Below are 22,321 nucleotides of genomic sequence, written 5' to 3'. Positions count from 1 at the left end.
CACTACACCAAGATCCCTTTCTTTCATAACACTGTTAAGGTTATTCCCATCTAAATTATACTTATAATTGAATTATGATAACTCACATGCAATATCTTGCATTTATTATAATCAAAACCCATCTGTCTTTTATTCGCCCAACTCACTATATTATCTAAATTATTTTGTAAAGCTGCAGCATCCTCCTTGCAGCCAGCAACACCCAAAACTTTAATATCATCAGAAAATTTAAATAATTTATTGACTATTCCTTCATCTATGTCACTGATGTTAATCAAAGGAGCAGAGGTTCTAAGACAAGGCCCTGAGGTACCCGACTTGTAACATTAATCCAGATGTACCGAATTCCATTTATAACAACCCTCTGCTTTCTTCTATCCAATTTAGCTAACTTATCCCCCCACACCTATAGAGATAATTTTTTTTACAAGCCTTTTATGTGGCACCTTGTCAAGTGCTTTCTGAAAATCAAGATACTCGGTATCTACACTCTTATCCTCATCTACATAAGCAATAACCTTTTCAAAGAATGTCAAAAGATTTGTAAGGTAAGATTTTCTCTTAGTGAAATCATGTTAACTATTCAATAAAATTTTAAACTTTGTTAAGTGTCTTTGCAAAACATCTTTTTTTCAGATTTTTCAAAACTTTTCCCATAACTAAAGTAAGATTAATAAGGCCTATAATTACTGGGACAGTTTTTATCACCTCCCTTGAAAAAAGGAGTGACATTAGTTAACTTCCAATTCTTTGGCATCTGCCCATGATTCAAGGACTTGCACAAAATAGTAGCAAGTGGCTCACATACCCAATCCTCAACCTCCTTCAAAACCCTTGAGGAAATATTATGTGGCCCAGGAGTCTTATAATTTTTTAAACTTCACAATTGTTTCTTAACAAACTCAGAATTAATGCAGTCATATTCTCCGACCTAGTTTTCATCTATCACCTGTTCAAGATAAGGAATACTGCTTATATCTTCGTTAATAAAAACTGAAAAAAAAGTATAATTTAATAACCCAGCTGTCTTATAATCATCAAATACAAGCCTTCTTTTATCATCCCCCAAAGGTCCTATCCCTATCCTAACATTTTGTTTACTCTGCAGGTATTAGTGAAATCCTTACTGTTAATTTTTATATATTTCAGGCAGCATTTTTTTCATGCATCTTTTTTGATGTCCTAATTTCCTGTTTGACCAACTTTCTTGATATTCTATAATCTTCTAAATTTCCTGTCAAACCAGTCAATTTAAATTTTTAATTCTTTCCTTTAATTTTATCCATTATACCAGTTGTGAGCCAACCTTTTCTTTATATAAGGAATATGATTATCTTGAGTATTTAAAGATTTTTCCACATTTGAACATTGTCTCCAAATAACTGAGCTGCCTAATTCAGGACATAATTCTTGTCGCACCCCTTATAAACTTGCTTTTTTAATATTTGTGACAAAAATATCATTATTCCTTATCTTTATATACAGCAATATATCGAACCTAATAGAGCAATGGTCGCTTGCATCCAGTTGTTCCCCAATTTTAACACTCTCAACAATTTCTATGTTAGAAGTTAACAATAAATCTAAAATATTTGTTTCTTGATCATATTGGTAAAGAAAACCATCTTGAACTGTTTCCAAAACTTTCTCCCTCATGATTTAACTCTAACATATACCAATATATATGTCTGAAATTAAAATCACCCATAATTATGACCTCATTAACAGCTGAAATTATAATTTCACTGTAAAGTTTCTCATTAATTTCATCAGTATCACTGGTGGTCGGTAACAAATTCCCAATAAAATCCTTTTCCTTTTATATCAGCTAATCGAGACCCAAATGGAACCAGTATCCTTACTATTATCTTTGATATCCTCAACTTCAACAGGATATAACTCACATTTTACACATAAAACTACTTTTCCCTTTCTCTTTAGCACTCTATTCCTATTCATTACCTATAACCCTGTATTTCAAAAATAATTATATCATCCAAATTGTCTACATTTAGTCATGTTTCAGTTATTCCTGTTATATCAAAATCCTCCATTCCTACCAATGCTCTAAGGTCATCAGTTTTATTTATTATACTTCTATCATTACAATAGTAACAATTATGCCTACCCTTAAAACTACTTTTATGCTAATTTCCTATGTTAAACTTTTCTCTACATCTTATTGCTTTTGCATTTAGTCTATCCTGGCTCTATTTTGGCTCTATATCTATTTTGCAGATATAATTTGTTTGTCGAACTTTCTTTGACACTGCTTGATTATTTTGACTCACTCTTGTCAAGTTTAACTATTACGATTTTTACCTTGTCGATTATTAGGCACATTCTCAGCTATATCGTTGTTTGTACGCATTACATATATATCTTATGGTGTTTCTACTCATTCAAAATGAATCAACTTTGTTCTTTTTCCTGCCAAGATGGTCCAACCTTGTGAAAATGTTTAGTAAAGTTGGCCCAATACTCAGCTAGTATATTTTTACACGAATTTTTTTACTTCTTTTCTCTATTCTTATCGACTTACTGTGTGCCCATTGTTGGATGAGAATGTTCGTGTTTTAGATCTATCTCTACATATTAACATTTTTCTGAGCTTATGGCATTATAAATTTAAAATCTGTCTGTAAAATCGATATTTATAATTTTTTGGTACGTAATATTATGTTATTGTATAAGTTAGACATCTTATTAACCATTGTTTTTTTAAAGGCTTAAGTTATAACACAAGTAAAATAATGTACTAGTATGTTATTGTTTCAAGTGATCTAAATTATAGCGTCTAAAACGTGTTCTTCCTTGTATTATAGAGCGTGTTGGTGTAGAAAAGAGAACAAAATATGCAGGAAAGAGTCGCTATTGCGTTACCTAGTTACTTTCTACACTGTATTCGCTTCTGAGCAAGAACACCTGCTTTGTTAAACACATGTGGTCATATTAACTCTATTGGGATTACAGCACCACCTGTCTTTATATAGCGTATGGGGTCGGATAGAGGTACGGGTGTTGGTTCATATACCTGCCTTCGTGCATGTGTCTGTTTCACCAAGGCACTTTGTAAAATGTGGATTTTCCGTATACGCTTTTTAATGTTAGTTTTATTCCTTCTTTGCAGATATATGTCGTATGTATACCATAAAGCTTAAACCTCTCGCTTGGCATGTGCCTATTTAATGTGAACAACAGGATGGTCAGACAAATATGAATGTCTGAAGATATAAACAGTTAAAAATAATCCATATTACTAATGATAGGGAACACATATACGCACCATTCATCTTCAGTTTGTAAAATTTAAGGTTTAAGTATTATATTCAGTTATTAGTTTTATGTAAGATACTGCCTTGCTTTGCTTTAATAACTTTTGCCCTTTATAGTAACTATCATATGTTTATAGTTATTAATTTCGTAAAGTTTTTGATCAATAACGTTAGGTGTAATCAATAGAGTGTAACAGTTATTAACTGTTGTTTCTAATTGGCCTTATAATGGCGTTGTTTCGAAAGTGGAGACGTAATTAAAGGCGATAACGAAGCGCGGACAAAAATTAATTAATTTTTGGAATGGGTATGATCCAAGTCATCATTTATGTTTCCACAGTTTCGATCTCGCATTCTTTATTATAGTTAAATTGTAAAGAAAAAAATACCAAGTAATTTCCTTAGGGCGGTCCTTTTTTTTTCCTCACAGCAAGCCTTCCTAATTAGCAGTTGATCAACTTTAGCTCTCACGAAGTAACGTGTTCCTCTTTAGTGAGTAGTGTTATAACATGGACGATCGTTAGCTTTTACACCACAATCAAAAAGAAATTAGGGAGCCCTGACTATAAACTGTGTAGTTTAATCCATATTAATATACAGTGATTATATTCTCGGTATTTCATATAATGTTAGCAATTATGGAGAAACAAAATAGCTTTTAATCCAATTGTTTAAGTAATTATCGTTTCGTTAAATGGTGTTTTCTCATGTGATTTAATAAATGTTTAAAGACTGTTCTTGTTTTATGTATATAAACGATCATTAAACAAAAATACCATCATAAATATTATTTTTCAATATATAATTTAGTTTTGGAGTTTTGGAGAAATAATAGTGCTTTAAATCCAATAGTTTAAGTAATTACCATTTCATTGATTGATTTTTTCTTGTGTGATTTAATGATTGTTTAAAGACTACGCTTGTGTTTTATACATATATAAGTAACCATTAAATCGAAAAGACCATGATGGATATTCTTCTTTAATATGGAATTTGTCTTTGGAATTAAATCAAATAAAGTTTTAGAGATATTTAGCATATGAATTGTTGTGGTATTAGCTTATAGTGTGTTTTCTGTTATTTCAAATTTTATGTTATTATATTAACTTGGTAAATTATAGACCATATATATATCAACCTCTTGTTAACATAGAATTATTATTTTTGTTGAAACTTAGGGGACAATAGTTACTTTTGTCCATTTTTTACACTAGCGGTTAATTTATGAACTAATATTAATTTTCAAATGCTGCCCTTTGTGTTATTCCTTATTTTACATACAAGCTGATATATTTTTAATAACGAATCATTATATGGTTTTATTGAATTGTCTTCAATATTTGGCATACACAAAAAACATTGCAACTTTGGTACATTTCTGTTCGATAAAAAAATATATGGATATTATTTCATGGTGAATTTCACCCAATAACCTTGATCTACAGTACCATAATAATATTTTCTGTGCCAGATTATCAATATAGTACATGTATTTAAATATAGTTACATTAGAATACAGCTTTCACGAGGGGAGGGGTCTTTTGGTGTGCAGAAAATTATCCCTGCTGTCATTTACCTGATGAGCTACCTCGCCAACAATGTGTATGTGTTAAAGCCTATGATGAGCTACCTCGCCAACAATGTGTATGTGTTAAAGCCTATGATGAGCTACCTCGCCAACAATGCGTATGTGTTAAAGCCTATGATGAGCTACCACGCCACTAATGTGTGTATATTAAATCCTACGAGGAGCTACCTCGCCAACAATGTGTATGTGTTAAAGCCTGTGATGAGCTACCTCGCCAACAATGCGTATGTGTTAAAGCCTATGATGAGCTACCACGCCACTAATGTGTGTATATTAAATCCTACGAGGAGCTACCTCGCCAACAATGTGTATGTGTTAAAGCCTATGATGAGCTACCTCGCCAACAATGCGTATGTGTTAAAGCCTATGATGAGCTACCACGCCACTAATGTGTGTATATTAAATCCTACGAGCAGCTACCTCGCCAACAATGTGTATGTGTTAAAGCCTATGTAACAAATCTTGATTCTCGTGGCTATTTAACAATGTCCAAAGTACGTAATAAGTATAACTAACTATGTTTAATTTCATTGGATTTTCATATTAGTATGAGACAACCAAAGTTAAGTTGATAGGAAAACACGATAATTCATCGTGTTCTGTATCCTAGGGTGGATGACACTGACATATAGTAAGTTATTGATTTTTTTTTCTACAATCGGGTCACAAGGTCTTGCTGTTTATAATTTTGCCCAAACTTCTAAGTTTGGCTTTCAATTCTGTTAATGAATTAAGATTTGAGATCTATAAAAAAAAAGAACAATTTTATTTGTCATTTCGTTTAGATGACTAAAAGTTCCACGCCTGTTTTGAGTTTTGATACAGTAGTGAGAATTTACGTATTTTAAATCCGTTTTTTTTAATAGTTCACGTATTTAAGAATATGTGTGTGTTTTCCAGTGCAATTTTCTAAACTCATCGTCAATGATGGATAGCAAAATTACGTGTTATGGTGAAGGTCATGCCTATTCTTATCTTTTGTTTTTTCACCTTTAGCATCAGATGCACACACCACAGTTTCCTCCACATGCACATCCTCCTTCAATTCCAATGATGTCTTACGCATCGGCAGCGGCCATGGCTGGTTTCCCGCCACCCGCCATTCCACCAACTAGTGCAGCCGGCCTGTTAGCTCTCTCGAATTCACTTGCAGGCGGAGTGCCTGGCTCGCATCTGTCGGCGGCATTATCATCAGCTATGTCCATTTCTGGTGTGAAGGACCACAAAGAAGATAAACGATCCAATAGCGGTAGGTCTAGATACATAATGATGAAATGCAATCGTTAATTAGAAGCTATACAAATATATATTTGAAAATAATAAAAAGGCTGTTTCAAAAAAAAATCGTTGCAGCTTGAAAATAAGTATCGTTATTGCCATCATAACATTTATTGATGTTAAATTATTTATTGTTAAACTGGTTGTAATTGTAATTTTCTAATATATGTATGTTTGTTGTTATTATTAAGTACATTTAGAGCTATAAATTCAAAAAGCAATGTTTTTGATATTTGCAGGATAATATTGGTATGATAAAAAAAATGGCGAGTTGTCAAGAACGTATAGTTTCGAATGTTTGTATATTCGAACTTTATCTCTTTCTCTAATTGAATGCAGGATAGTTTTTACACATCATAATGTTCTTGTAAGAAGTCGTAACTTAAATGCTTATGAAACGTCCTTAACCCCAAATTACCTGGCTGAGCGTTGCCTACTGTTTAGCGAGGGACTCATGGTTTGCGTGTCGTTGCTGCATATTCATGCTCTACATACGCAATTTGTGCATAGATACGTTAGAAAAAATTATTTAGAAATGAACAACCTTTATCGGTAATTCTAGGCTTAAGTTAAATCCAACTAAATATCTATTCCCATTTAGTTGTTTAACATTCGAAAACTTTAGTTTACCATTGGTCTAAGTAGAATTACATTTTACGAATAACAGATGTGTTAAAATTACTTTCATGTTTCATATGTATCGTGAAATGAAAATTGAATGAGAAAGATGCTGTAAAAATAATAGGGCTTTAAAGATATGATAAGTTGTTCCAGTGACACGAAAATCTTAGGGACGCTTTGGATGTATTTAAAGTTGTTTAAATCTAATGAAAAAAGTTCGTTATATGTATAAAAACAACTTACAGTAAAAAGGTTTCTTCAAACTACTGTTAGCCAAAGGGAAAACTAGAATCCCAATTTATTAGAAGATGATATGATTATTTTTTTTGTATTTATGGTTGATTTTTTTCCTCTTTTTTTTGTGGGATCCGACTGGCTCGCTCTTTAATCGATTCTCCATCACAGCTCATAGTTCTGACGACAGACCCGTAAGTACACTTTTACGTATCTCATGTACTCCAAGTACTAGCACTTTTTCTGCTATAGATCATCTGTTGTAAGTGGATTATTTCTGTCCTCCCTGCATGACGTGGCAAGAACTGAAAACTTGCCCATCAAGAAAGTTTAAATCTGTTTCTCGTTTCTTAGCCAGCTTTTCTGAAGTAGAGTTTATTCAACTACTAGAACGAGGTGGTATAGGGAAGAGAGGACAAGGATTACGATAACGTTTATTAATACTGCAAACGGTGGATAAACTGTGTTTCGTACGAGTTCAAATAAAGTAATTCATTATTTTTAATGATAAAGTAACTGACCAACCAAATTTTTATGAACATTCGTGTAGCTCATATATGTACAAAAATTATATTGTATAAAAAGTATATTTTTATACAATAAAATACTGTAGTAAAAAAACAGGAACGTATTAGTCTCTCACTTACAGACTTGTAAGTACACTTTTACGTATCTCATGTACTCCAAGTAGTAGCACTTTTTCTGTCCTCCCTGTATGACGTGTGTGTGTAGTTTCTGTAAAGTGTAGAGTGTCTTAGTGTAGAGACACCTGTATCATATTTCATACAATATAATCGCTAATTAGTGTAGAGACAGCTGTATCATAAATAAATATACAAAAACATAATCAAAAATTACATAATTTTAACACCGTTCCTGAATATCATGGAAGGTTTTTTTTAATTCAAAAATAACAGTAGTATCTGTAAGCTAAGATAAATGAACCATGCCTCCACTGATATTTGCATTTCTATGACTGTGTGAAACACATAAAAGCTGTGTGTTTTCAATATCTTATGCAATATTTTAGGTGGATCATTAGACTGTTTCATCCTTTTTTAGGGTTAAAACACTAAGTATTTCCTCGTGTTATTGTTGAGATTAATAACTACTTTTTAACTTATGACTTTATTGATTATACGTAGATTATTTCGTTAAGACAATGTTGTTAAACGATAATGATGCTTTTGTTTGAGATTTTGTGATGTTATTTTAGTTAACGAGGATGTGTACGTTAGTTTCTGTTTTCTCAAATGTTTGAAAGCTACTGAATTAGCGATCGAACAGGCAACGAACATAAAACGTTGATTATCAGGAATGGCAGGTTTTGATTATATGTAGATGTACATCGTATTAAGAACTTTCTGATAAAGATGAAGGAACAAGACTATCATGTAAATCCCGTATGTGAAATTAATGGGAAAACTATTGTGGCTTTATTTCATTACTGAATGGTTGAATCTATTCTTCATTAGTTATTATGATTTAACTGAAAAATAAATTGTTCTTAGGCTTCACAGCGCATTGACAGAGGGATTACCATTTTTAAGAACTATATTTATTTCTTTTTTAAGCGTAAAAAATATATTTATTATTTGTTAATTGTTAAGTGCAAATCTGTACAATTGGCTGTCTGTGCTATGACCACAGCAGACATATAACCTGAAACTTTAGTTATAATTCATCAAGCTTATCACTAAAACTACGGGTGGGGCGTGTTTTTATGGAAATCATATATATATGAGAAATAAATTACAATAACATTGTGAAACTAATTCGCTAATTAGTGTAGAGACAGCTGTATCATATTTCATACAATATAATCACTAATTAGTGTAGAGACAGCTGTATCATATTTCATACAATATAATCGAGAAAGGCAAAAAATTTACTGAAGTCACGACAATACAAACTGCAACATTAAATTTAACGTCCCTTATTTTGACACCATTTTAGTGTCTACCGACTGTCTAAGAGACAACACACTCCTGTATAATGATGGGAGTGGTTAAAACAGGTGACCCCTCCAAGCTGCCTTTGTTTCCCTTTTAGAGAAGTTAACATTAACCTTCAGAGGCTATTGGCCGCGTGAGATAATCTCTGATTTCCAATAAATTATTTTGGTATAATAATAATAGTGAAAGAATATTCATTAGGATTAGTACCTAATCTGTTTATAGAAATCCTATGCACGTAAAGCAATAATCAGTCTGCAAACCCTCTTCCGTTAAGTCATTTTTCCAAAAGGGAACGAGCTGGGGTTGTAAAATATTAAAGATCGGTTCACACCCAGGTGGTCACGTTTTCTTTGTATGACTGAAGAGGCTAGCTTGTGGAGGCTCTTCTTCCTTTTGGGAATTTGTAGTCCAATAGTTAAGGCGCTTTTGTCATTAGCACATTGACCAACATCAACGGCTTGAACTGATTATAGGATTTTGGCATGGTCTTTGCTTTTCCATTCTGGAGCCACTAGTACAAAGCATCCATAACTGAATAGTATAGCGCCCCCAGTGGATTACGAAGGCTTATAACACCCAAAGCTGGGTTTCGATACCCTTGGTTGATACAGCTCAGATAGCCCATCGTGTAGCATTAGGCTTAACAAACAAATATAGGAAAACCATAGTGTACCCGTTCCTGCTAATTCATCTTTTCATTTTTGCGAGAGAAAAAAAAATACCAATGATGTTCACGCTGTAGGCACTATGAACATCTGAATACATGACTGTTCTTATCGGTTGAGTAATTCGTTTACTTGATCAAAAAATAATTATTAATACTTGAAACTAGACGTAATAAAACAACCAACCGTTTAATCAGTAATTTTCTGAGAATAACAATTAATAATGTATACGCTTTATATTAAGATGTGGTTTTAATTTCCCAAGTTATCTGCTATTAAAACTTTTTTTTGACAGTTTAAGATGTGGTTTTAATTTCCCAAGTTATCTGCCATTAAATTTTTTTTTGACAGTTTAAGATGTGGTTTTAATTTCCCAAGTTATCTGCCATTAAAACTTTTTTTTGACAGTTTCGGATTAGTAGTGTTATTCTTTGTTGTTAAGCAGAAAACTACACAATGAACTATTTGTTATCTGCTACACAATGAACTATTTGTTATCGAAACGCGATTTTTAGCGTTATAAAACTTCCGACTTACTGCTGAGCCAAATTACAGTGGTAAGTATTTGGGTTTAAAATCCCGGGGTGTTCAAGAATCATGTCGATTCTCATTTACCTCGCTCGCGGTATTGGGGTTTAGCCACCGAGTGTTGAACTGGTTTTATAAGATTAGTAATATTTTCGAGTAACGAAGGCCACTAACCCAACTAATGTTTTTTTTTCTCTCTCTCTGAAGCAGACTTTGTCATTATTGCCGGTTTTTAACATTTCTCAGAATAAATAATGCTCTACACAAGGCGGGGTACCAAAGTTTTGTTGTACCATACTTTTCATTGTATCTACGATGAATTTTATAGATTTTTTTTCTGCTAGCGCTCCGTCAAATTATCTGAAAATAACATTTAATGAAAGGATTTCGTGACTGCGTCAGTGTAGACAGTCATATGCACCACAATAGACCTGAGAATTTGAGAGATGAATTATGCCTTTCTCGCTATCGATCGATTGAACAAACCAAGGCACGCTTCTTTCCATAAGACTTGCCATTTCTAAATCATTTTATTATTTTAGATGTTCGGTCTAAGCATTTCCTAAAAGCATAGTTTGATACATGCTTAAGTAATTATCAGTTTGTACAGTAGTGCAGACCAACAGTCTTTCATGTTTTCTTGGGTTTGATATTGAGTGAGAGATCAATTCTTGCGTTATAGGCGTTTTATAACACACACACACAACCATTTTAATGTTGGATGAAATGAGTACAGAGCTTGTTGAGGCTTCTTGAGTAACTGTAAGAAACCATTGTACACTGTTACGAGTTTGTCGTTTTTAAGTGAGTAACAGCTAAGACAAATTAATCAATGTATCAAATATTGTTGATATAAATAAGGTGATATTTTGAATTGGATATTCTCAACTTTTTGTTTTCACCTAGAATAGGGGGTATCAATATTAACCCCACCCCTTCTTTTTAATTTATGCCCCAGGTAATTAAGACACATCTGAGTAAAAGGCATTACTTCATTTAAATAATCAATCTAACTTTAAAGGCATTCGTTTACATATGTGAATAAGCGTATTACGAAGAACAAAAATTTATATTCCAGTCACCTAACTCATGAAGTAAGAACTTGATTCGTGAGTTGGTTTTTGAATTCATTAGAAAATTAATTAGGAATCATACAGGTTTATGACGTAATAAAGATGTCAAATATGTAGACTATTACAGGGTATTGCAAGGGATCAAAGGCTGGCTAGGGCAGTTTATGAATCTATTTAATGGTTTTCAATTTTGCACGGTCACGTGGTACAGATCGTGAAAAGTACAGGGTGGGAAGATAATAGCATTCTTGATGATGTACAGGAACACCCATAGTGTAACGTTACGCCCTAAAGTGACGTTTCCAATTGGTACAGCGGGCTGGGCTCTTAATTTGATGTCCTGTGGGGTGCTTTAGCATTTGTTCTCTGTGTGTACAAAGATGGTAAGAAGGGGCACCACTATGGGGCTTTAAGTCTGCAGGCAATTCAGCGGGTTTGATGAATTTGTGTACGATGAAAACGGGAAGATAATATCCCGCAGCTGGGTTCCTGTGAGTGAACGCGTACAATGCGTTTATAATGGGATTAGTTGTGCTTCAGTGGTTTCTCTTCCTGGTGAGAATCCCATACCTGTAATGGTAGAAATGGTTTATGTTTCAGGTAAAAATGTGAATACTTTTGTTGGCTGCTATGTTTTTGTTTGTTGAGTTTAGGAGTATATAGTAGATGCTGAAATATCTTATCCTTAACATGTTGGCCAACCTTTTTCCATCATGGAACTCTTACACACTATCGTATCCAAAGTATAACGTTCCAACTTACTAATACAGAAGCGGTAGGAGAGCTGATTACTTACGAGGCTTTGGAAGTTTATGAATCAACAAAGAGTTTGGTAATATTATCCCCTTTGTTTTTCTTCAACAAACTTTCTAAATCATAGATTGATAGATAACAGGCAGAACGGGAAAGAAAATTATACATAGCATCATAGACTGATTCAGGTTAGATAGACCACAGAGACATGAAGCAAACAAAAACTGTGGGATAATGAATAAATGTATTGTTAGAACCATTTGCACAAGTATCACAGTATTTATGAAGTTAATATTTTAATACAGAAGCTTGTATTTTTTTTGCAATGTTTTAAAACCAAAGTAAGTAAAATATGTGTAATCGTCTTTGTTTTTTCACAGAGACATTCAGTTTCACCAAATGAGAGAGAAAAATACAGAAGCAGATCTCCAGATTTAGATCATGAATTGAAAAAACAAAAAAAAGAAGATAAGGTAAATTACAGACTAGGATTATTTTAAGATTTGAAACTTTTGTATGATCAAAGCTCCTCAAAATATATGTGATCAGGTACATAAACCAGATGCACATTTTCCCTTTATTTTATTATATAAGGGTTTTTCCTAATTAAAATATACCATTTATGAAACTTACATACCTATAAAAATACTTTTAAAGAGTATAAGATTTTTTTATTCAGGTTAATAGAAAAATTTATGAGTTACAAGACTAAAGATATGTGTACAGTTCTTCGTCTTTACGACAGTAAGTTTCTTTTGTCATAAGGATTAAGCATAATTTTCCCCCAAAATTGTATGCATTTCCCCCCCCCCCTTGATATGAAAAGTTTAATTGTTATGCATATCTAACAGTTTAACTTATTACTATTTGAATAGACTGAATGAAATTGATTATGAAAAATTTTGTAAGGAACATGATGTACATGTATACTGCAACATAAATTGTTTTGTGACCAGTAAGTGATTTTTTTAAAAATTAAAATCAATGTCAGGAGTTGTGTTCTAATTATGACATATTTTGATAGCTTTTGGGATCTTTACATGAGAGTGATGAAGATAAAAGTGACCAGGAGCTGGTGGTTGATGTTGCTGAGGCAAGCTATGTTCATTATTGAGTTAAATATTTGCTGTTGTTAAATGATTATTACATTATATAATATTTAATTATCTTTTCATAGATTTTTTCTGTAGAAACTGCTTTATTATGGATTATAGAATCCACATAAATTTTAAATCACAGTTTAATATAATTCTAGGTCACCCTAAATAATTTTTGAATTTATATATTTTTTAAAACAATAATATATATGTTTTGAATAATTTCTTTCTGCTTATTTCTTTGTTTTTCAACATATGTTGTATTAACATAGAATTCCCAGTTCTTTTTCACTTTTTATTTGATTTTATGTAATAACTTGTTTTTATTTCAAAATATCTTCTTAAATTAAGCTAAATTAAATGAAAAATCCTAAAAAAACTTTATACTCATGTAAATTTGTGAGCTATTAATTAAAACAGCAATCGAATTAAGTTATCATAAAATACCTGCTGAGTGTGGGAATGGTTTGTACTAGTGAGATTCAGGACTGACGTTAATTTGTTACTGAGATTCATTGCCCTTGTTTAATCTTTCTTCTAGAACAGGCCTATGTGTTGTTTGAATTTAAATTAGGCCTAATATATATTTAGAGTAATTGACAGTTGTAGGGTAGGGAGGCCAAAAAACTCTTTTTGATAAAAAGCTCCAAGAAACTTCATTTTTACTGTATTAATTCTGTCAAGCTTCTGTTTTTGTGATAGTAAACTCATAGAAGTGGGTGTATACGATGTTCAAAATGTACTTACTGAGAACCTGTGCATGTACACACATGTGCATATTTCTATATATATATATATGTTTTGCTTCTGTGATAGGTGTCAGTTGGATACGGTGATCTTTACATTTGAAGCTCTTTTTTTTCCTCATTATAGCACAATAACATTTTTCTTTGTTAATAGGATTCTGTAGGAGCACTAAATGGAGTGTCCTCTCCTTGTGAGAATGGAACAGAAAAACCAATTAAGAAAGAGCGTGGCAACCTCAGTCCTCACAACAGTTTATCATCCAGTGCTAGCATGTCTTCATCAAAGCATAAAGAAGTTAGTAAAAGCTCAAAACCCATCAGTCTTGCTTATCAAGTAAGATTGAAGGAACTGAGTTCAAGCTCAAAAACTGTTAAAATTTTCATTGGTATAAATAAATTGCATGAACATTTTTCATTGAATTTTAAATTAAACTCGTATAATCTTTCCTAGAACCATTTTCGTTTTATGTTTCTTATTTTATATAGAATTATTAAGTTATTTTAGCACTACTTTGCTTCATATATTATTTTCTTTGCTGAAATATATTAGATATCATAGAGAAATGCATTATTAAGAATGTGCTTGTAGATTGAAGTGAGTGCTTATGTCAAATATATCTAGAATGATACAGTCAGTTTTCTTGTAAAAAAATACATTTGTTGGATATTATAAATTATTATGAAAAATTCTTTTAATTTTAGAATTAGAATATGCAACCATTTATTTAAATAAATAAATTTATTTATTTAGAGTAATAAGTAAATTTAACCCTTTTGTTTTTTCATGGATTTCATAAAACATTACTATGTGTAGGAACTAGTGATAGTGAAAGTTAAAATTATGAACAAAAACTTGTGTTGATTTTGCAGAAACCTTTCCTTTGATTCTTTTCAAAAAATATGTAATGCATTTTCTAGGGTGAAAAGTCCACTACTCCTATTCCAAAATCAATAACTCCTACAAGCTCTGGTGGCAATACTCCTGGATCCAGTGGATTGAAATCTGTACCCAAAGGTCTACCACTTGGTAAGGGAAGAATGTTTCTTTGTAAAGCTAAACTCAGTTGATAGTTAAAACATATTTTGAAAAGATATGAAATTGTAAAATGTTTTTATTACTTATATTTATGAAAGATTGTGATTCGGCTTTTATTAAATAAAAAGTAACTTAGATCTTTAATTTTGATGCTTTGTCTTTTCTATGTGTTTGTTGTAGGTTGTATTGAGTTATTTTTTGACCTTTAATAGAATTTTGTAAGCAAAAAGAAATTTATTAAAACCTTAAATTCCAGGTCTTTCATATCCTTACTCTCTGCATGGTAATCTTGCTGGATCTCATAGTTCGTCCCCAGCAGATCTCAGCTCCAATGCTCCATTTTCTCAGAGCATGTTAAACAACAATATTTCCTCATCTTTGAATTCCTATTCCCGTTCAGTGGTGAGTTAAAGATTTTGCTTTGTTAAAGAAATTACCAGCAAATGTTTTTGGTTTGTTTTTAAAATTTGGATTTCAAGCTTTATTTTAATATTTTTGTTTATTTCTTATTAATATAAGTAGTTTGGTTTATTTGAAAAAAATTTAGCATAAACATTTTATCTGGAATTATACTATTTTCAGTTTTTCACTTCCCAAATATTGAAATATTTTGTTTAAATGATACAGAGGAAGCTTGAGACTTTCTAAAACAACACTTTCTAAAATTAAACTGCACTTACCAAAAAAAATCATCTTATGTTAATATAGAAATATTGAGCAAACTGTAACAAACCTCATCCCATTAGAATTTTTTAGTTGTATTGATTGATGAAATATATAATAATATTAACTTGTAGGTTTAATGCTTTTAAAGGTTGGAAGCTATGATCCACATTCTGCAATGAGGAATGCTGCTGCTTTTGGTCCTGCATCAGGTGGGAAACCGTAAGTATTTGTGTAGTAGGTAGATACATTCTGTTTTTAAATGATGTTTGTCGACTATAACTTCTTCTTTAAAATGACAAAAATTAAGCCTTTTTTCTTAACCAAAAGTGCTATGATGCACATTATTTTCCGAGAGATGTTCCAGAAATGGAAATATGAAGGAAATTTTGTTGGTACTGGTATTCTCAGTCTGAACAGCTGCTCTTAGTCAAATATTATGCTGAGGGTCTAGAGCATATTCAACAGCATATCACAGCTTGACCACAAACCTGCACGCCAACTCAGGGATAGAAATAATGAAATAAAATTACATTCACTTGAATGAAAGCTGTCAGGAAGCTTACATTCCCTCATGTAAAGTTGAATTTCCTCATAAATTGTTTTTTATTTAATCCGTGCAATACGTTCATTTCATTGGTCATAACTAAAGGAATATGGATGGACCAGGGGGCAAAGTAGTGGTAAAAAACACTTATAAAAACTGTAAAACATCTAGCCAGGAAATTTCATATGTTTATATCTTAGATAATTTTAATTTAGTGAAGATTTTGGAATAGTAATAAATTATTAAATTGTTCTTTGTTTATTTCTTAATTTATCAGCAGGACTTATTCTTACCATGTCAGTGCTGATGGCCAAATGCAGCCCATTCCCTTTCCTCCAGATGCACTAATTGGTCCAGGAATTCCACGACATGCTCATGCAATAAATACGCTCAGTCATGGAGAAGTTGTCTGTGCTGTAACTATTAGCAGTCCCACCAAGTATGTTTACACAGGTGGAAAGGTTGGTAGGAACTTGAAATTATTTAGATATTATAAGTTTTGTGAATGATATACTAGTTAAATTTTTTCAGTACAATAATAACTTTTTTTTACAAGATTTAGTTTTGTGAAACATATATGTATATATGGGAAAGGTTTCACTGAATTTTTAAGGTATGTAGTTGGAAGTTTGGATTGTTAATGAATAGGACCAGGAGTTGTTAAGCTCTCTGAAATTAACCACATATTTGTAATACTTTTAATGATTATTTAAAATTTTGTCAATAGACAGAATATGAAATTTTTTTCATTTATTAAAATTGGTTAAAATACTATACTGTGAAGAACAAAGCCCATATTGCCATATTTTAACTGGTTTACTCATTTCAACTTGTGCATTAAGCTACTTGCATATACTAGACCTTAATCAGGTATGCCTAATCTAAATTACCAGTTATGGTTTCTAATTTAAAAAACTGAGTATTTTATCAATATTGTTTGGTTAAGTAAATCTGTAAAAAAATGTGTCATTGTATTGATTAATAATGCAACTATTAAAATTGACCCATTAATAGTTTAACTGTCAAACTTATTCTGTATTACTAGGGTTGTGTGAAAGTATGGGACATAACTCAGCCTGGAAGTAAAAGTCCTGTGTCTCAGCTTGATTGCTTGGTAAATATAACCTTCTTTCAACTTGTTTTGGTTTGATGTTCTTAAATTTGCTTATAATTGTTGATATAAATTGAGTTTTCTAGTCTATATTTATCTAGGGAATTAAGATTCCTTCATAAATGGTTACTAAAGCTTTTTTTTCAATGTAAATTAAGGAGTTATCAAACCATGGTGCCGTACTGACTATTAAAATAGAATATTTTGTGTTCTTTGTTCTTTTTATATGAATGTATCAATATTGATTTATAAAGGAAGTAAGAAAGAACAAATTTGGTGCTTTCTGTAACTTGGACTGAAAAAATATTGTTGTTTTTTCTTTTGTTACAGCAACGTGACAATTATATTCGATCCTGCAAACTCTTGCCCGATGGCCGGACTCTTGTTGTAGGAGGTGAAGCCAGTACCATTTCCATTTGGGATCTTACTGCTGTAAGTATGGTTAAACAATGTTGACTGCTAGAAGTTTTGATAGTAATAATATATCAAGAAGTAAGTTTTATACATTTTATGGGTATTTTAAAAAACAGATTTTAAGCTATACATCGTACATTAATTTCCATGAGAAATATTGAAAAAACAAAAAAACAAGTGATATCTGTCAAAATTCAACTCTGTGATCAGATGAATAATAGAAACATATGTACAATCACTACTTTTATACTTTTCAATAGTTTATTAAATTTTGTGGACAAATGCATATTGCTGTTATGTCATGGTTTTATTCCATATGGAAATAGTTTTTCTTTCATAAGTTAGGTATATGTTAGCTTTCAATTGGAAATTTCCTCTAACTATTTTTTAGTTTTTCATAAACTTATTAAAAAAATTCTGGTATGTAGATACAGTCCTATATAGTCCCCCAGTGGCACAGCAGGATGTCTGCATAGCACAAGTAGCCTATTGGGTAGCTTTGTGTGTAATTACAAACACACAAACAAAGAGTTTTTATATATTATTTACCTTCTTGCACACACACACACACAAATTGTTTACTCTCTCCATTTTAATAGTGCCTTAGAAATGTTCAAAAACACTCAACATCAGGGTTCTCATTTGAGACTTTTTGTTACCAGGTTGTACAATTGATGAGATCAAGTGCACTTTACATGGCAGTGTATAATAATAATTTTCAGTCTATTTACAGTACTGTCAAAAGTAACTAAAGGAAATTGTGTTTGTGAAGAAATGATAAAGTCAAATTTTATAGACACGTGTAGTATTTAGAAATTTGAGGTTATGTGGTTCAAACATTTGATATACTTTTAAATTATAATAATTCTTCCAATGACAAATATAATTTTATATTATTTCTATAATTATTTATATCAGTTGAACTTACATTTTTGTGTAATTTTTAACTTGGTTAAGTTGAAAGTGTAAGAAAAAGTTAGTGATGTGGTAGGTTATTCATGGCTAATTTTGTAAATTAATCCTATTTAACTAGAATTTATGAAATTTTATATCTTAAATAGCCAACACCTCGTATCAAGGCAGAACTGACATCCAGTGCTCCTGCTTGTTATGCTCTTGCTATCAGTCCTGACTCTAAAGTCTGTTTTAGCTGCTGTAGTGATGGAAACATTGCAGTATGGGATCTTCATAATGAAAAACTTGTTAGGTAGGTTCTCCAAAGTATTTCTCTATGTACAATTTGTTTATATAAACCTTTCTGTGAAGAAATGAGTATACTTTGTATACACATTGATGGGACTTAATTGCATTGACGTTTGTATATTAGAAAACAACAAACTCGTTAGTTATTTAGCGAAAACGTCAAAAACACTAAGAACAATAAACACCTATCCGAAAAGAGGGAAAATAAAAACTGCAATAATCAACATAGAAAATCATAGTTAGCCAAAGATATCACTCAAATCAACGGTTGTAAACAGCAGTAAATTGAGAGTGAAATGTGTGATAAAAATTTACCAAAGCAATATAATGCAAAAAAAAAATGTATATATCCATACAGACAGGTAAATAAATCCATTCATATATTCAGTTGCATTTTATTGAAACATTCAATCTTAATTAGTACCATGTGATTAAGCTTATGGTTTTATTTTGTGTTTGTTTATATAAATGTATACATTTGAGCTGTGAATAAATAGAGCATAGAAAAATGAAGAAACTTTATATACTTGGATGTGATTGCTGTTAACAGGCAGTTTCAGGGACATACAGATGGTGCAAGTTGTATAGATATATCCAGTGATGGAACTAAACTATGGACAGGAGGATTAGATAATACTGTCCGTTCCTGGGATCTCAGGGAGGTGAGTTAGAGATAAAAAAAGTTAAACAACACTATTTGTTTATAAAACATCAAACTGTGGTTTAGACAGTAATATACATTTCTATTTTGTACTGTTTTCACATGACAAAAAGAAAAGACTGAATTTATTCCTGGAATCTCGGAAATAAGTTGATTGAAAGGCTAGAGAGTATTCTGTACTACTAGGTCTTATGAGGGATTAACAGTGTAGCTTGAAAGTATTGCCTATTATTATTGCTAAAATAATAAATTGATTTATATTTTTCTTCAAAAGAAGTTTGTATTCTTGAATTATCTTATTTAATAATAAATATTTAGAAATGCACTTTTGAGTCAATTATTATTATTCACTATACATTATAATATTGTCCTTCTTTCTTTATTCAAATGAATATTTTTCTTTCCTGTATCCATTTCATATAATTTTAGGGACGACAACTGCAACAACATGACTTTACATCCCAGATTTTCTCTCTTGGCTACTGCCCTACTGGAGATTGGTTAGCAGTGGGGTGAGTATATATATATATATAGAGATATATATCTTACTGGAGACTGGATAGCAATGGATTGAATTTATATATATTAATTGAAACTGGTTAGCAGAAGGGTGAGTGCATATATTTTAATGGAGCTTGGTTAGCAGTGGGGTGAGAATATACTACATAAATATATATATATATTGTTTTTTTAAGTTACTATACCAAAAGACTATGACTTCACTGGTATAATACAAGACAAAATAATATTTTGGACTATTACAGCATTAAAATAATTACTTTCAAGCAAATTAAACAGATAATTGGGGTATATTAATGTATAATTAACAAATTAGCATACAAACTTTAAATAGGGACAATATACCACACCATATCATTCAGAAAGATTAAGATTAATTACATTGAAATAAATTTTTCAGTAAACATTATTTTACTTCTCATCTATTAAATAATTAAAAGCTTTAACCACAGTATTTATTCTACATCATATTAGGCAAAAGTAATACTTTAAAAATATTTTAATTGTGCTGATTTTAATATTCTTTATTTTAACAGAGAAATATTGATTCATAGTTGTCAAACTTATCTTTAAAAAATATAGGTAAATTGTGATTTAGGGTTTCTGAAAAAAAAGGTTCTAGTTATTCCATTACATAATGCATCAAGAATAAAGTGTAACTGTCTGTTTTTCTGTGTTACAGCATGGAAAGTAGTAATGTTGAAGTGCTACACTGTTCCAAGCCAGATAAATATCAATTACACCTACATGAAAGCTGTGTTTTGTCCTTGAAATTTGCCTACTGTGGAAAGTGGTTTATTAGTACTGGTAAAGATAACCTCCTGAATGCTTGGAGAACACCATATGGTGCCAGTATCTTACAGGTAACATATCAAACTAAAGTTTCCTTTTATCAGATGTGCTTATTTTAATTTGGTGCTAAAGAAACTGCTCCATTTGGGTGCTTAAACATATGCAGCACTAGGATGATGGCTTAACTATATAGATTTTGTATTTTTAGTTGAGTAGTAAAAATTTCTTGTAAAGAAATATTATTGTTCATATTTTAATCAAAATATACAAGTCAGATTTTATCAGTTTATCTATGTGTATATTAATAAATGTGTTATTTCACTAGTAATTTCAATTAAAATTGTTTATTACTTTTTCTTGTTTGCATTTAATTAACATTTTATGGTGCACTGATGATACAGAAAACTGGATTCTGATTATCTTTATGTGTCATTTGCAGTGCAAAGAGACCTCATCTGTGTTAAGTTGTGACATATCATGTGATGATAAGTACGTTGTAACTGGATCTGGTGACAAAAAAGCAACAGTGTATGAAGTAATTTACTGATTGAAGACAGTTATTTGTCTTGGTAGCATGGAGTTCTTTATAAATAATGAGTGTGACAGTTCTGTCAGAGAAAAGGATAAACTTTTCTACTCAGGAATCAAGAAAGATTTGATTAGAAGTACTTTATGAAAAGTGGATTAGAAATCCATCAAGATTTTTTTTGCAAAACAAAAATAGAAAAAAAAGAAGATTTAGGAGCCTGGTGTATTGTTGGATGTGGTGCATGTGTTTCCAATATATGAAAAAGGTGTTTTATCAATTGTGAAACGTCTTTTATATATATATACCAAAGAAATGCCACTTTTTGATTGTGTATTGGGCTCAAATACTGAGAACATGAAGATTATCTTTGAAGAAGAATCTCATCTGAATCAGATGGGGATTTTATGGTAAGTTCAAGCTGAGAAATTCTCTGTTGTTTATTTATTGTGGTTATCTGAAACGACATTCCTATATAGGGTCTCTCAGTTTTGTAAATGAAGTTAACAGTTTCAAGTGGCACAACATGTTATTTATACATGGCACGTTTTCATGTGAAATAAATATTTTTATTTCAGACTGGACTACCGTTTATTCATTAAAAAAAAAGAACAACTAAATAGTAAAACTTTCTAATAGATTACAGTTCAGAGAAATTATAATACCATTCCCAAATCTGTCAACTTGTGACAGAAGTTAAACCAGATAAAAAAAAAGTCTTCATATTTTAATGATTTGTTTGTTTGTAATTAAGCACAATGCTACACAATGGGCTATCTGTGCTCTGCCCACCATGGGTATCGCTAGCGTTGTAAGTCTGCAGACATACCACTGTGTCACTGGGGGGCTATTTTAATGATAATTTATTGATCTAGCACTTTAAGTCAAGTTTTATTTAATTCTGTTTAAATTTTGATAAAGATTAATGATACTGCATTTCTAACTATAAATTGGCACAAAACTCTCAGTAAATATGTTTTTCTAATGGGAATTTTTGAAAACAAAAATGCAAGAAAAAAATTAACTAAGCAGA

At 31.3% G+C, this 22,321-nt stretch overlaps 1 protein-coding gene across 6 annotated transcripts in view; it reads left to right on the top strand.

Annotated features, from left to right (window-relative positions):
* LOC106458332 (transducin-like enhancer protein 4) overlaps positions 1 to 21,865 on the top strand; it is a 31,519-nt gene extending 9,654 nt beyond the window's left edge. The window contains exons 1-17 of one of the 6 annotated variants that reach the window (XM_022384514.1): positions 4,650 to 5,357; positions 5,860 to 6,112; positions 7,168 to 7,190; positions 12,354 to 12,446; positions 12,998 to 13,066; positions 13,971 to 14,150; positions 14,735 to 14,843; positions 15,109 to 15,254; positions 15,667 to 15,737; positions 16,340 to 16,523; positions 17,108 to 17,176; positions 17,504 to 17,605; positions 18,649 to 18,794; positions 19,341 to 19,452; positions 19,881 to 19,963; positions 20,653 to 20,833; positions 21,202 to 21,865. In XM_022384514.1, the coding sequence (XP_022240222.1) occupies positions 5,349 to 5,357; positions 5,860 to 6,112; positions 7,168 to 7,190; positions 12,354 to 12,446; positions 12,998 to 13,066; positions 13,971 to 14,150; positions 14,735 to 14,843; positions 15,109 to 15,254; positions 15,667 to 15,737; positions 16,340 to 16,523; positions 17,108 to 17,176; positions 17,504 to 17,605; positions 18,649 to 18,794; positions 19,341 to 19,452; positions 19,881 to 19,963; positions 20,653 to 20,833; positions 21,202 to 21,309 (1,938 nt within the window). In that variant the 5' untranslated portion in view covers positions 4,650 to 5,348 and the 3' untranslated portion in view covers positions 21,310 to 21,865. Of the gene's footprint in view, positions 1 to 4,649; positions 5,358 to 5,408; positions 5,495 to 5,859; positions 6,113 to 7,167; positions 7,191 to 12,353; positions 12,447 to 12,997; positions 13,067 to 13,970; positions 14,151 to 14,734; positions 14,844 to 15,108; positions 15,255 to 15,666; positions 15,738 to 16,339; positions 16,524 to 17,107; positions 17,177 to 17,503; positions 17,606 to 18,648; positions 18,795 to 19,340; positions 19,453 to 19,880; positions 19,964 to 20,652; positions 20,834 to 21,201 lie in introns of those variants that run through there. The other 5 variants (XM_022384515.1, XM_022384511.1, XM_022384510.1 and 2 more) reach the window with 5 other exon arrangements.
* Positions 21,866 to 22,321: the final 456 nt, after the last annotated feature.

The sequence above is a fragment of the Limulus polyphemus genome, unplaced genomic scaffold (genome assembly GCF_000517525.1).
Source record: "Limulus polyphemus unplaced genomic scaffold, Limulus_polyphemus-2.1.2 Scaffold447, whole genome shotgun sequence".
Lineage (NCBI taxonomy): Eukaryota > Metazoa > Arthropoda > Merostomata > Xiphosura > Limulidae > Limulus > Limulus polyphemus.
Note: the sequence above shows the minus strand (reverse complement) of the source record. Positions and strands in the feature narration are given on the sequence as shown.